Source organism: Phodopus roborovskii, unplaced genomic scaffold (assembly GCF_943737965.1).
Source record: "Phodopus roborovskii unplaced genomic scaffold, PHOROB, whole genome shotgun sequence".
Taxonomy (NCBI): domain Eukaryota; kingdom Metazoa; phylum Chordata; class Mammalia; order Rodentia; family Cricetidae; genus Phodopus; species Phodopus roborovskii.
The window spans coordinates 8,255,190-8,271,041 of record NW_026125059.1 but is presented as its reverse complement, the minus strand read 5'-3'; the positions used below and the strand labels follow the sequence as shown (position 1 = coordinate 8,271,041).

The following is a 15,852-nucleotide window of genomic DNA, read 5'->3' as shown; positions in this document are numbered from 1 at the left end:
AAGTCAACACCTGCCAGGCACCATGTGTGTGAGACCCAAGTCTACTGTCACCATTTGTCTCCCCGGAGCCCAGAGAAGAGTAAAGTTAAGGTTTTCCTGTAGGAAATCACACTAGGTTAGAGTTTGGGCTCTGGAGCTGGGAGGTCCATCAACCTCTCAACACTCGGGACATTTGGCCTTGAGCCTTTATCATGTATCCGTCCTGTGTATTATGCTTAGCAGCCCCATTGGCCCCAGCCCCTTGAATGCCCCTCACACCCCAATGCTGTGACAAGCAAATGTATTTTATAAATGCACTCCAGGGGAGAGAAAGCACTCGTATTTGAGGGCCAACTCTGGCGGGAGTGGTGACACATGCCTTTAGTCCCAGCATTGTGGAGGCAGAAGCAGGCAGATTTCTGTGAGTTCCAATCAAAGCAACACTGTGAGACCTTGTCTCGATAACAAACAAACAAACAAACAAAAAGTCTTTTTTAATCCAAGTCATTTACTCTTTTCTCTCTGGAAAAATGAAGAAACACTAGACCTGCCCTTACCATTTTCTTAGGAAATGACACCTGTTAGTATGTTTAAAGTATTTGGGAAAGTGGCTGAGTGAGATACACTAATTGCTCAATACATGTCGTGAAACTTAGCTATTGTCACCGCTGGTGGGGGAGAACAGTGGCACCAGATCCCTCAGGTGACCGGGTTCGACAGAAGCCAACTCCTGAGCTCATGTCCTTTCTGTCTTAATGTAAGATCTATCAGCATGGACTGTGGGGGATATCTAGACTGAAACAGTAATACTCAGAAAGTCGACACTCTGTAGCCTTGAAGAGCAGGTGTGTACAGGAAGGCTGGCGCATCACTACAGCTCATGCATTCTGTGTGTATAGGTGGCAGCTTCCCAACCTCCTGGGAGCTGCACTCTCAAACACCCACCCCTTGCTGCCTTGAGCCAGTGAATGGCCTTCTTTTCAAGGCCCTGTGGTAGGGAAAGAGCGAGAAAGAATCCTGGGATCTTACTTGATTCTGGAGAGCTTCTGCGGACAAGCTTGGGGATCCTGGGAGAATCCCTGATAAGCCTGCGTTTCCCTTGTTTATAAAACCGGGAAGTTAGCACCGGGGAGATGGCTCCTTCAATAAAGCACCTGCCTCACAAGCATAAGGACCTGCCAGTGTGTAGTGTCCCTGATGCCACAACCTCACATAGAAAATCTGGGTGTGGTGTTCCAGCCCTGGGGAGGTGGAGACCCATGGATCCCTGGGGCACACTGGCCAGTCAATCAAACCTGATTGGCGAGTTCCAGGCTGGTAAGTTGGCAAGAAGCCCTGTCTCCATAAAAAAGATGTGTACAGCCCCCGAAGAACAATACTTGTGGTTGTTCTCTGGCCTCCACCTCACACATCCATGTGAGCACGTGCACTCAAACCCACATGAACATGTGCACACACACAAGCATGTGTGAGTGCACACACATACACACATGAAACAGAATGAAATAAATGAAACAAACAGGAATGTGCATAGCTCCCTGGTACAGCCCGTGTAATGCTTGGAAAGAAACTCACCCAGGGTCTGGGCGGCTGCAACCCACCCCCAACAGGTACTTAATGACTGACAGATACTGTGATAATGTTGAAGACTGCTCTCCATCCTTGCCAACACTGCATTTTGTTTAGTATACACTTGGACAGTCAGACACCCAAACACAGACTGTTTGCAAGAGGTCAAGGAGCAGGATAAAGCAGGGATATTTCCATTACAAATTGACATGGGACAGTAAACACATGCATGCATTCACTCTGCCAAACTCTAGGCTCTGGAGTCGGGAACCCTAGGAGAAAGCCGCCTTCCTGTGTGTGTTAGTGATCTCTTAGTAATACAGAGGCCAGTAATGGAACGAGGCAGGCGTCACAAGGAAGCCCTCAGTCAGTGCATTAGCTGACCCCTCTGAGTGCTCCAGGAGCTCCTAGGCCTGAACTTGTCAGAGGGAACAGAAAGGATCATGGATCAGGTCCAGAGGAAGAGGAACCTGTTGACAAAAAGGAACAGGCTGGCATTGAAATTAGGGTGAGACTGATTTCCCTGCTTCATGTCCTGGCTGGGAACCAAAGGAGATAGAAGGAGGAAAGCAACAGCAGACAACACTCTCCATGGTAAAACAAACAAACAAACAAACATGCCAGTGTTTTGCTTTGAAAAGGTTCAACACTGAGCGTGTAGAAGCCATCAGCTGAGGGAAACAGGAGGCCTTTCTGCGGGAGATTGGGTGGAGCCCGGAGTTGGGAGTGGGCTCCCTTCATGACAGCTGAAGCTCTACGCTGCAGGCTGGGGGCCTCATACTGTTGGTGGGGTGTTAGGGACACAGCCTGGGCTCTGGAAGCCCTGACAAGCTGGGCTTGGTCCCCCATCCTCAGCAGGCTGATTAATAGACAGCAAATATCGAAGAACAGAGAAATGTGATTTAGTCAACGTGTCACATTGAGAAGAAATAAAGAGGTCCAGTGACCCCCCACACATCCCCGGGTCCATCTTAGGGGCCCAGTGACTCCCACACATCCCCGGGTCCATCTTAGGGGCCCAGTGACTCCCACACATCCCCGGGTCCATCTTAGGGGCCCAGTGACTCCCACACATCCCCGGGTCCATCTTAGGGGCCCAGTGACTCCCACACATCCCCAGGTCCATCTTAGGGGTCCAGTGATTCACCCCACCTCCCCAGTCCATCTTAGGGGTCCAACCTCTTATGATCACTAGTGTTTGTTTTCTGAAATTGATACATGTATATTTCTATCTTCTTGGTGAATTGATTTGTTTTATTAATATGTAGCTGTCTTTTAAAACCTCTTCTGACTATGTTTGGGTTAGAGTCAGCTTTAACAGATACCAGATTATCTGTGGCGCTTTGTCTGGTTCGCATTTGCTGTGAAGATTGTTTTCATCCTTTACCTCTCAATCCATGGGAGTCTCTACTAGCACAATATCCCCCTACCCCCAACTCTGGTCTCTCTCCAGGGTTTCTTTTCATAGCCCTGGCTGGCCTGAACTCTCTGTAGAGCGGGCTGGCCTGGAACTCACAGAGATCCACCTGTCTCTGCCTCCTGATTGCTGGGATTAAAAGCATGCGCCACCACCACCCAGCTATGCAATGTCTTTCTTGTAGACAACATAGTTGGTTCTAGCTTGGTAATCTAGCCTGCCTCTTTATGGCTGGAGATAATTTACCAGACAGGTGTTTTAACCAGCTAAGTGATGGAGCCTAGAGCTCATTTACACTAAGGAGGTTGAGCATTAACCTTATTCTCCATCTCTGCATTTCTTTATTCTGCTTGGTAGAATCTACTGAAGATTCTTTCTACTGCGTGTGTGTGTGTGGCTTGTTTTGTTTTGAATGATTCATCAAAGTTCTTGCTTCCAACATTTCTATTTAATTTTTTAAAACCTCAGTTCCTTTGTTGCTGTTTTCCTATGTCTCTGACCTTTCCACTCATATTGCTAATTTTCTCATTCATTTTGCTAACTGTCTCTCTGTGTCGCTGACATTCCTCTCCTGGTCCTGGACTGAGTTCAGCTGCTTCTTTGTGCGGTCTTTCAGGACATCATTTTAACAGAAAGCTTTTGAAATCTTCCTGTTGTTTTACCTGAGTCAGTGTCTTGAGTATGGAGTCAGGCGGTCTGATTTTTTGTAGCTGTCCGGATGCTTTTCTTTCTTTTTCTTCCTTCCTTCCTTCCTTCCTTCCTTCCTTCCTTCCTTCCTTCCTCTCTTTCTTTCTTTTTCGTTTTGAACAGTGTTTTGCATTTCTGTATCACGGTTTGTACATCTGTTGATCTGGACTTTTCTTCTGGTTTGGGGGGGTACTTTTTATTGAGTCTCCTACTTATTACTGATGGGGGTGGGGGGCGCCATGACATATGTGTAGAGGTCAGAGGACAACCCAAAGGACCCTGCTTCTTCCATCACGTGGGATCTCAGGTCATCGGCTTGGTGGCAAGCACTTTTTCCCGTTATGCCATCCTATATATGGCATACGTACAGCATCATCATGGATGAAAAACTGCATCGTATATTCCAAACTCAGTACTGTCAAGGCAAGTACTGAGGGAAAGGGAGAGCCATAGAAATTCCTTGTTTCCTCCCCACTCTAGCCCCCCCAAGTGAGCAGAGCCTTAGGATGTCCAAGTACAGCTCTGCATGTCTTTCTTTAGGAGTGCCTGGCAGTAGGGCAAAGTCCGGTGACATGGGTAAGTCCAGGAGCAGAGCCTTGCACACACTCAGGGGAAGACGTTGATGGTTACAGGGAAAAGCCACCTTGTAACACACTGCTGGGGACAGGCTGCCCTTGATTTTTTTTCCTGAGGTTTATTGCCTGTTCTCCCCCGGGGTTTTCACAGAGAAAGCTGAGACTGCTCATCTTCGCTCCCCGATAAACATCCATTTCTGAGTGCTGATTCCATCGGCCCATGATGCTTGCTCTCATGACAAACCTCATGTTTGCATATGTGGCGTATGTGTGCCTGTGCATGCGTGTGCAAGGGCACAGGTGTATGGGGGTACATGCACATGTGTGTGCACGTGCCTATGGAGGCCAGAGGTCAACTTCAGCTCACTTCCTCCATCACTGCTTCATCTCCTTACTTTCCAAGGCAGGGTCTCTCGCTGAACCAGGAGCATGCAGATTTGGCTAGACTGATTCCCTGCTCCATCTCCTGTCTTAGCACTGGGATTAGATGTGCTGCTGGGCTTTTTCATTTTGTTTTTTTGGTAATGTAAGTGCTGGGGACCCAAACACAGGTGCACATGGCAAGCACCTTACCATCTCTCCAGCCCCTTCATCTCTTTTTATGCACCCATCTCACACACTGATGTCCTGATCTATCACGGTAAGTCACTAAGTGGATATACAATGATTCATAATCATGAAGGGCGCTGTTTCAAATCCTCCAGATGCTATGGGAGTTTGTAGAATTACGGCAGTTAACATGTGTAAAATACTTGGATCAGACACACAGCTATTGTTGTGTCAGGATCCAAATGCAGATGCGGGGCAAAGCAATTCATTGCAGAGGGAGGGAAGGAGAAGCTGAGTTCTTCAAAAGAGAATCCTATTTAAATATCAAAGGGCCATGGGAAGCCCTTGGGGGGACCCCCCCCCATGAAGACCTCAGAGAGTATGCAAAATTGACCCTCAGCAGGTCCTGTTGCAGAGTCAAATGACACTTCAAACAACTGTGTCTTTCAGTCTTTGTTGTTCTGAAGTGTCAGAGTCAGGCTTCCATGGGGCAGATGCTTATGGCTTGGAGGAAGATGGCAGATTTGGAAATTTCACTGAACGATCACATTTCAGGCTTTTCATCTCAGTTCTGAAGAGCCAGGATGTCTTGGCAGGAAATCCAAGCACAAATAACGGAGGGGACTTTTGGACTCGGGAACGGAGTCTTGATTATCAGCTTGATTCGCCTGGAAATTGAGTGACGTCATGGCTCCCATTAACCCTGTGCTAACTCCACATTTTCCACTTGCGTCTTTGTCTTTTCCTCGCCACGTTCCTGCTGCTCATACGCTTTGCATAAATGTGGACTCTGCAGGGTTACTTCAGATGCAAAGCCAACTGTTCCAACAGGAGCAAACACAGCAGATGTTTGAGCTGGTCTTGTGGGTTTTGTTCGTTTTTCCTTCTTAAGTCAGGTGGTAACATGCATCTGATGTGCCTTTACTACCAAAACTGGTGCTCTCTCTAATCCTTTCCCTTCCTATCTGCCTTCCACCTTTTTTTTTTGCAACCAACATCTGCAACCTGATTTGGCTCCTCAAGAATTCTGCATATTCATATATGGTGATTGTATTTGTTATTGTGAGTAGGTATGGAGGTCAGAAGAAGAAAATGTCAGGTATTGATCCACAAGTGACTCCATCTTTTTTACCTTTTTTTTTGGACAGGACTCTCATTGGATTGGAACTCTCCAAGTAAGGCTAGCCTGCCAGTGAGCTCCAAGGATCTGCTGTTTCTGCTCCCCACCATGCTGGGATTATAAACTTATGCCCCCACTCCCTATTTTGGTTTGTCTTTTAAGGCAGGGTCTCACTGTTTAGCCCTGGCTAGCCTAGAACAGGCTGTGTAGACCAGACTGGTCTTGAACTCACAGAGATCTACCAGCTTCTGACTCTTGAGTGCTGGGATTAAATTGATACACCACTACACTCAACTTTTTTTTTTTTTTTTTAATAAAGGCTTTTGGGTGTCAACTGCAGGCTCTCTTGCTTGCAACACAAGCACTTCACAGCTGAGCTATCTCTCCAACTCTATATTAGAAATAGTTTTGATTTTCGCAAAATGATTTTTATATAAAAATGTTGTCTCTCATAGCCAAAATACCCAAATCCACCTTCTCTCTTTTTTGAGGTATCATGTAATATTTCTTAATATACATACTGCAAAAGATATGCAAGCCATTGCCCAATCCAGGCATGGTCATCTCCTATCGCTTCTTTCATCTCCCCTACAAACAATTCCAGAGGAAGCTTCTACGTTTAACAGTCCTAAGCTGGTGTTTCCCTTCTATAGACCAGAAGGGAAAATGTGGGCTTGCTGCCCCCAAACCAATGAATACCCCCCCAAAAAAAAGGTTGCTGCCAGACCACTTTCCACAAACCGTCTGGAGATTCGGAGTGGCTCGTGATCCCCGTCACCATGGAGGAGCCCTGATCAGGTACTACGTTAAGCAGGTTTTAAATGTTAAACACCTTGCCAAAGAAGGTGGTACCTTGCTGCCCTTGTGCACAGGGCAGTTAGGGTGAGCTCTGGAGATGGAGGTGGGGTAAGAAGTCTCGATACACAGGAGACTGCAAAAGGCTAACCACCGTTAGTTTGGGATTCTGAGAAATTTACTGAGAAGATGGTATGAGGCAAAGGACCCGGGAAGCAGAAAAGCTGTTAGGTTAGGATGGCGTCGCTGTTCCAAAAATAGATGTACAAATGGGCATTGGCACATCCAAAGATCCTTAGTGCCACTGTCATTGTGGGAATGCAGTCAAAATTACAGTACAACTCTATCTGCTCTACACCCACTGGGATGACTGTAACAAAAAAGGCAAACAGTAGCCAGAATCTGGCAAGGATGCTGAGCAACCAGAATCTATATTCATCACTGGGGGGATGTGAAATGGGCAGTTGCTTTGGAAATGGGTTAGGAAGTCCTCAGAGAGGTGGACATTGAGCCAGCATATGATCCACAGTTCTGTTCCTTGACGTGTCAAAAACAAGCTCACAGAAGCACAAGGGTGTGTTAGTCATAAGCATTGGAATTTAAACAGCCACAGTCAAAATGTCCATTCACTTGTGAGTGAGTCACGAAAATGTGGCTTCTGTGCAATAGAACACCATTTACCTTAAAGGAAGACGATGAGACACAGATGCAAGCCACAACCAGGTTGAACTTTGAAAATAGTCTGTGACCTGAAACTTTGGCAAAAAGCATTTGGGTTGGGGTCCGAGAATCCATGGAATCAGACTAGAGACGCTATCTCCCAGCACAACCTTGACCTTGTGTACAAGGCTCAGGCTCAGAATGTTTCCTGTGTCTATGAACTAGATACACTCACCTTACGCCACTAAAACGTTCAGAGAGGGCTCAGAAGTCAAAGCTCTCGACTGCATACAAGAGGGCTCGACTTCATGGACCCTGAGAGCCCACACAAATGCTGGGTGAGCATGGCAGCCTGCCTGAATTCAATCCCAGCCTTGGACGGTAGAGACTGGCGGGGGGGGGGGGGGTCGTCTTCCAAACAAACTAGCTAAAGTGCCAGCCATACTGGTGAGGTCAGGTTTGACCCTGCCTTGAAGGATACTGTGGAAGAGAAATGAAGGGCAACTACTGACATCAACCCCGAGCCTACACCACACACACACACACACACACACAGCTGCCAACATACATGCAAACATGTATGTCGCAAATACATGAAAAAAAGAAAAAACAAAAAGAAATACATGTACAAGTAGTGAAAAGAGAAAATGAAAGGAAAAGAGGGACACAGAAAGGAGCTGCAGGATTCAAAGCAGATGAAAGAAATATTTGATATAATGGTGGTGATTATTATGATGACGTGATGATGGTGGTAATGTCGGTTGATAAAGATGGCGATGCTGGTGATTATGGTGATGACAGTTGATGCTGACGATGGCTGCTGCTGGCAATGGTGGTGATGGCTGATGATTATAGAGATGATAATGGTCATGACTAGGGTGATGGTTATAAAGTTTTCAAAAAGCGATCTTTTGAGAAGTATGAAGGAGTGAAGCAAGCACCATGACAGAGGTGGCCCACCCTGGGGTCTGCTGTGTCGTGTGTTTGGTCAGAACACTGTTGCAGACGTTTTCAGTTGGGGATTCTAAATGAAAGCCCTAACTTCAGGCTGTCACAGGAGTACCCTGACTCTCTTACCGGCTTCCTGTCAGGAGCCACACATAGAGCTGTGGAGACAGGGCTCATTTCTAGCTCTTCGAACTTTCTGTGTCTCAGAGAGTCTCAGACTGCTTCTTAGCCATCTTCGCATTCCCATGGCATCAGGATCTCTCAGAAGGCTGGAGAAACTGTGCTGCTCTAGGCCTTGAGTACAGTGGATGTACTGAGCTTTGGTATAACAGACGGCAAAGAGCCCTTTGCTCTCAGGGGCTTCTAAAATTTAAATTAATTATTAACCGTGTGCGCGTGTGTGTGTGTGTGTGTGTGTGTTCATGTGTATCTATGTACAGGTGAGGTCATAAACGAATACAAGTGTGCACATGCATGGAAACTAGAGGACAACCTTGGGTATCGTTTCTCCGGCCCTGCCTATCTTGCTATTTTGAGACAGGATCTCCCTTGCCAAGTAGGCTAGACTGGCTGGCCAGTGAGCCCTAGGGATCTATGTCTCTATACCTCCCCAGTACTGGGATTATAAGCATATGACACCATGCCAGCCTTTAAAAAAAAAAAATAACAAATAGGGGGCTGGAGAGATGGCTCAGTGGTTAAGAGCACTGGCTGTTCTCCCAAAGGTCCTGAGTTCAACTCCCAGCAACCCCAGCCATCCGTAATGAGATCTGGTGCCCTCCTCTGGCCTGCAGGTGTATATGGAGGCAGAACACTGTATACATAATAAATAAATAAAAATCTTAATGAAAAATAGACAAATGAAATGTAAAAACAAACTTGGATTCCGGGGATCAATTCGGGTCCACAGTATTTACTGACTAAGCCCCAATCCCCTACCAGACTTTTACTCAACTCATACAAGCATTTTAAAAAAGTAATATTAGCCTGGCACTGTGTTAAGGCCTACAACCCCCGCTACTAAAGGATGACATAGGGGGATTTCAACTTCAAGGTCAAAATGACCAACATAAAACCACCGCAAGCGACAACAACAAAACCCAAAGCAAACGTGGGCAGAGTAGTTGGAAAAAGCAGCTGCTACAAGAAAACATGCATTAGCATCTGTCCAGGCCCTGCCATTTTTTTCCACTGTCAGGCACCTATGACTTGGGGCATTGTCTGGGAGAATTCATGAAGGATCAAAACTGGCAAGTTCTCACTCATTGTCTCATCAGCAGAAGCCTCTTTTACTTGAGTAGGGAATTTTCCCTTCACTAAGCCGATCCCATATATGTGCGTACAGATACACAAATGTATCTTAGAGGTGCAAAATTGGACAGTTCCTTCTTTAAGAACAATTGACAAGGAATGAAAAAGAAGATATTAATTCTAAGAAACGTCCTATCTGTGTGTGGCAGAGACAGGTATCAGCTTCTGAGAAATGATGCACTCTGGCAGAACAGTCATGTGTCAGGCTCTGCCATCCATCAGCTGTGAGGATAGACACTTTTTTCCTCTGAAGAGGATAAATGGACTAGAACAGAATCAAAGAGAGAGAGAAATGAGGCATTTTAACTTTCCCCAAAGATCTGTGAAGTTTTAGGGATAAATACCCAAGAAGAAAAATCTTGTCAGGTAGGATTGATTCATCCAGGCTGGAGAGATGGCTCAGTGGTTAAGAGCACTGGTTGTTCTTCCAGAGGACGTGGGTTCAGTTCCCAGTAACCACATGGCAGCTCACAACCGTGATGATATTTTGTTTATGATCTAACAAAGTTTGTATGAAGATCAGAGTGCAAAGCTAGCCATACTAGTCAGCCATAGGGGCCAGGCAGTGGTGACACACACCTTTAATCCCAGCAATCGGGATACAGGATCTCTGTGAGTTCAAGGACACCCTGGGCTACATGAAAATGATCCAGTCTAAAAGAGAAACAGCTCACACAAAGGTGATCCCAGCACTTGGAGTGACACACCTTTAATCCCAGCATGAAGGAGGTGGAGACAGGAAGGGGTATGGCTGGGTAGAGAGAGGAAAATAAGGCAGGAGGGGACAGGAGCTCAGGGCAGTCTGGCAGTCTGAGGCAGGAGTCTGAAGCAGGCAGTGTGAGGGTTCGTAGAGACAGGATCTCCGCTTCAGGCTGAGGACTCCGTAGAGGTGAAAGGTCTCTCTAGCTGGCTGCTCTGCTTCTCTGACCTCTAATATCTGACTCCGGGGTCTTATTATTAAGACCTATGAGAGTCGGTGCAACACACAACTATTACATAAATCTTTAAAGAAAGATTGGCTCATCCGGGGTAGCCAGGGCTTGTCACTTTGCCTGTAGTTGGCCCCTCCTCCTTTGCGTCCTCAAGCTCATGTTCCATAGCCACCATGCTTATACCCCCCTTACGGCTGGAGAAAATGGTGTGACTCCCATCTTACAGCGAATTCCAGTTCCATCCCTCCGTTATACAGGTAGCAAGCAGCAGAGCTGACCCCACCCCCCACCCCACCCGCAGCCCAGGTTAGACTGTAGTGCTTGCATGCACTGTGGTACCAAAGGACTACAAAGTTTGAGCCTTAACACAACACAGGTATCTTACAGTTCAGAAGGTCACACATTAAAAGTGGGTTAGCTTCTAGAAATTTCCACCGCTTTTCTGAGGCTGTGTATTACTTAGTGTCTGGTCACCATGGTCAAGTCTATCAGTATCCATCTTCAAGCCTGCCCATCCCTCCCTCTCCCCTCTAACATCTGCTCCCAATGTCACCCCTTCCTTTCCAGCTCTGTCCCTCTCTCTTCTTCCTTTGCAATGACCCTTCAGATGACATTAGACCTCCACAGATACCTCAAGGCCACCTCTCCACCTCACCCCCTCACAAGGCCTTCTTTAGGTCACCCACACGTAAGGTCACATGTTCAGTTTCTAGGGTGACAAACACCTGTCCTCGCCTGCAATGCTCTGCAGCTTCGTAAATCCCCCAAAGTGGTCCAGGTAAGGAGATAAAAACCCTTATTCTTTTCACATGAACCGACGCACAAGCCACACACACGCGTGTGAGTTAACATCTCTGTGATACAACACTGAAGACCGGGTCCTGTGGGTCCCGTGCATCCTCCCCACATGTCCTAGTCCCTCATACACGTCTCCCTCCCCCTCCCCCCCCCAAGTGCTCACTCCCTGCCTCCTTTGGCTTCTGCCAAAAACTTCAAGTCCACTTTAGTGTGGAGGTGACTCAGGCGCTCCCTGGAGAATGGAAGTGTCTTTTTAGAGCACACTTTTGTGATTTAAGGAACAAAATATTAATGAAACAGCTGCAGCATTATCTGTGCTCAGAGGGGATTGGCTTTATGCGAACCCTTGCCTTACAGTCCCTGAGGACTGTGCTGTGGCTTTGCAAAAATAAACAAAAGCAAACCCAGAGAATAGTTATCTTCCAGGGCGGTTAAAAGCTCCTTGGGTGTTCCCTCCTGGGACCTCTGGGCTTAGTGCCCTCTCCTCCTTCTTGCTTTTAGCGACAAAGGTAAACTTCCTCCTGTCTTACCAGGTGGGAAGGACTGTGAAACATCAGAGCCGCTGTGGCATTTCTGTAGCCAACAACTTATGAAGCAGAAAGTACAATACTTCATTTTTAAAAATGTGGGCGTGTGTGTGTGCCTGTGTGAGTGTGTACACTGTGGGCATGCAGGAGCCCGTGGAGGCCAGAAGGCACCAAATTCTTGGAACTGGCATCATAGATGGCTGTGGACGGCCGTGTGAGTGCAGGACCTTGGACCCAAAGCCTGCGGGAGAGCAGCAGGTGTCCTTAGCCACTGAGCCATCTCTATAGCCCTAGAAGAGGTCGTCTTCCTATAAGGGCTATTGATTAGATTGGCCTGGAAGTAGGTAGGAGGGTTGTGAGCTCCATCCCTGTAACTGTGATCTCTGTGATGTCTGAGGCTTCTCCAAAACCACATAGGGAAGGAACTCCTGCCTGCAGCAGGGGGGTGTGGCTGCATCAGCCATCAGATGTCATCGACTGTCATCAGCTGCCCTAGACCACACCTTGCTGTACCATGTGACAGAACCAATGAGCTGCCAAGTGGGGTCTAAGTCAGCTATGTTGACCCCAAAGCCGGACCATGGACGCTCCCATCCTGTCACTTATTCTTATCTGCTGTAAAGCCATGGCCAGCTGCTATTTGCATTTAGAGAAGCTGTGGGGATCCAGGAAGAAACCATCCATCCCTGAGTCAGAACGGGCTGAATCAGGTCCTTCCCAGAGCTCAGAGGAGAGCAAGAACCCTAGGGCAGGCAGCTCCTGGTGACCTGACACTCTGGCAGAGCAGTCTGCCCACAGCCACACAGCACTGACCTTCATCATACCGTTGAACCACCTGGGTGGACACCATCGCTGGGTTCCCATTCTGAACACGCTCATTGTCTGCCATCACCTGTAACAGAACAGACCGCTTTAGTGGTCAGGTCTTGGAAGGGGGAAACACATGGGAGACCCTCCAGGCTACAGGAACCCCTTCCAACGTCAAAATTAAAAGACTGTATTTGTAGAAAGCGCCAGCTTTCTATCCAGACGTGGAGTAGCGAAATGACTCACTCAGGCTGGATTCCTGTCAGACCAGCACTCCTGGGGTCATGCGCCACCTTAGCAGCCTCACACAGGTGGTCACACCCCACAGTACACGTGGGATACTGAGGCCCAAAAGGGACACTGTCTAACAAGCAACAGAGCAAGCATCTAAAACTCCATTCAGTGGCCTGCCAGGGACTTCTGTCTATCTTGGCCACACAAATGTAACCACTGACCATGCTTTAATGAACACGCCAAGTAATGAAAGTTCGCTGTGTACATATGTGTTTATGTAGATGCACATGTGTAGTGAGATAGTCCTTCTGTGGCACTCACCACGCCCATTGGGGGGTGGAGCCATGGGCGGAAGTGACCTGTGGAAGGAGGTCGGAGGGGGCCAGGAAGGCGCTCTCTTTCTGGCGTGACTCGGACAGGAGAGGATCGGGTTGGACAGGAGAGGATCGGGTTGAATTTTCTGGTGTTCATCTGTCTAGGTTGTAAGTTATTTCTCCCTGAATAAACATCTATTTGGCCTATTTGTTTATCCTGATCCTTGGAGCTCACCAAGTAATCTACATTAGCTAGCCTACAAGCCGCCTGTTTCCACCTTCTCGGAGTTGGTATATACAAGTCTGGCTTTTTTTTTTTTTTATGTGGACTCTGGGAATCGAACACAGGTCCTTGTGTTTGGAAGGCAAGCACTTTATCGACTGATCTTGGCCTCAGCTCTTGACAGGCATCTTTTAGAGGAGAGCCACCAGTGCTATGTGTGCTTTATCGACAAGCTTTGAGAACACTCCCATACACTTTGATTTCCACACAATTTCGGGTTAAATTGTGCAGTAGGAATTTGTTTCCACCAACAGTTTCAGGGTCTTAGGGCGTGGCTTCGGTGTGCCGACGTTATCCCTTATAAGGAAGAGGATAGGTTGTGCTGGCTCTATCTTGGGCTGAGACGTGGCCATCATCCTGTACTGTATCCTCCAAGGGAGGAAGAGTATGGTGGTGGTTTACCTTGCAGTGTTAGTGCTCCCTAAATAAAAATATTTGTTATTCTTTTACTCGGGCGTTGGCGGACTTCCTTAATCCGCCCACAAAATTGTTCTATGGAGAAAACCAGATGCTGCACGTTTAGACGTTTTCCAGAGGTTCAATACAGCTAAAGGCTTGCCTAGGGTTGCCAACCTCAGCACTGTAGCACTCACAGTAGGTAATTCTTGGCTATGTGTGTGTCCTGTGCACTGTAGGATGGAGCACTATTCTAATTCACTTTTATCAATGAAAAATCGGGAGTCTGATACCAGGGTCAGAACCCGAAAGATCGGAGATGGGAGAGCATCCGCTACTCGCCTCCCACCTCTTTCCTTCCTCTGTCCAAAAGGGCGGAGATCCTCTCTCAGCCCCGCCTTACTACTTCCTGCCTCCTCTCTGTCTGCAGTCCTCCAAACCTCTATGGCTAATTTTGGTCAGCCGGTGGCTTTCTCCACCCTCTGACTCCAAGCACACTTTATTTGTCAGAACACAATCAAAACATCACACAACAGTAGGACTGCCAGCGGTAATTGTGTCCTCTGCACCAGATGTCAGAAACAGCCCCTTCCTTAGCTGACTATCAAAAACATCTCCACATACTGTCCCGTGCCCCTAGGGGGAGCAACTGACAAACAAGTCTGCATTTGGAAACTGACCTTGAACTAGCTACCAAATTGGCTCCCTGGCCATCTCCCGAGGTCGTTGAAGACACAGGCTTCACGGACCACCATTTCTTCGAATTGCTAGTCTTACATGGCATCTCAGTATGCATTTTGTGGAGGGGCTGTACTCATACATGCCCATGCATGTGTGAACAGATGTCGAGGGCACAGAGGGACCCTTATGTCTCTGTCCTGCCACACCCAATTTTTTCTGTGGGTGCTGAGGATCAGAGCTCAGGTTCTCATGTTTGCATGGCAGGCATGCTACCCCCTGAGGCCCCTCCCCACCACAGGACCTGCCTCTTTCACTAGCTCCTTGGTAGGTTCTAGGACATCAGCTACCGCAGGCGCAGTGGCCTGTACACACCATCTCCTCATTGAGCCCTGGGAAGGCAGAGTATTATTAGACTCTACTTTCTGGTATCCATGTGCCGTTACCTTGTAAGTGTCTGCTTCTGGTTCCCTCTCCTGGACTTCAGTTCTCAGCGGGACGCTCATTTGGTTGCCCATTTTTCCTTCAATAGAGAAAAGGGAGGGGGAAAAAAAGTTAAAACACAAACCTAAGTCTTAGTGCCTGCCTGTGAAGCCGAGATACAGAGACACAGAGACACACACACAGATGCAGAGACGCAGAGACACAGAGACACAGAGACAAGCTCCCTGAACTGGTCGGCCCCTGGCACCAGGCTTCAGCCTTTTTCTTCACAATGAAACTCTTGGGGAAAATCCCAATGTCTTGGGTACCGTTTAAATTTTTTGTTTGTTTGTTTGTTTGTTTTTGTTTTTCAAGACAGGGTTTCTCTGTGCAACAGCCCTGGTTGTCCTGGAACTCGCTCTGTAGACTGGGGTAGCCTTGAACTCAGAGATCCATCTGCCTCTGCCTCACGAGTGCTGGGATTAAAGATGTGTACCACCACTGCCTGGCTCTTAAAAAATATTTTTTAAAGGTTTATTCATTTTTATTTTACACGTATGGGTGCTTTCCCTGCACACATGATATCTGTGTGCCACGTGCGTGCTGTGTCCTCAGGGGCCAGAAGAGGGCTCAGGCTTCCCTGGAACGGGAGTTACAGAGCTGTGAGCCATCATGTGGGGGCTGGGAATCGAACCCTGGTCCCATGGAAGAACTAGGGAGGAAGCTAGTGTCTCTAGAGCATCTTCATTGCTAACAGGGCAGGGTACAGCTCAGACAAGCACAGCCATGAGGTAATGCTGACGGCGCCAGCTGCTGAGGACTTTCCCTGTGAGGAGACGCTGTGTAGCTT

General features: G+C 47.7%; 1 protein-coding gene across 1 annotated transcript in view; it reads right to left on the bottom strand.

Moving 5' to 3' along the window:
* The window catches only part of Bcas1 (brain enriched myelin associated protein 1), a 69,503-nt gene extending 54,405 nt beyond the window's left edge, over positions 1 to 15,098 (bottom strand). Inside the window, exons 1-2 of the mRNA XM_051185619.1 lie at positions 15,026 to 15,098; positions 12,681 to 12,759 (exon numbers count right to left, since the gene is read on the bottom strand). Coding sequence (XP_051041576.1) covers positions 12,681 to 12,759; positions 15,026 to 15,097 — 151 coding nt within the window. The 5' untranslated portion in view covers position 15,098. The remainder of the gene's footprint in view (positions 1 to 12,680; positions 12,760 to 15,025) is intronic.
* Positions 15,099 to 15,852: the final 754 nt, after the last annotated feature.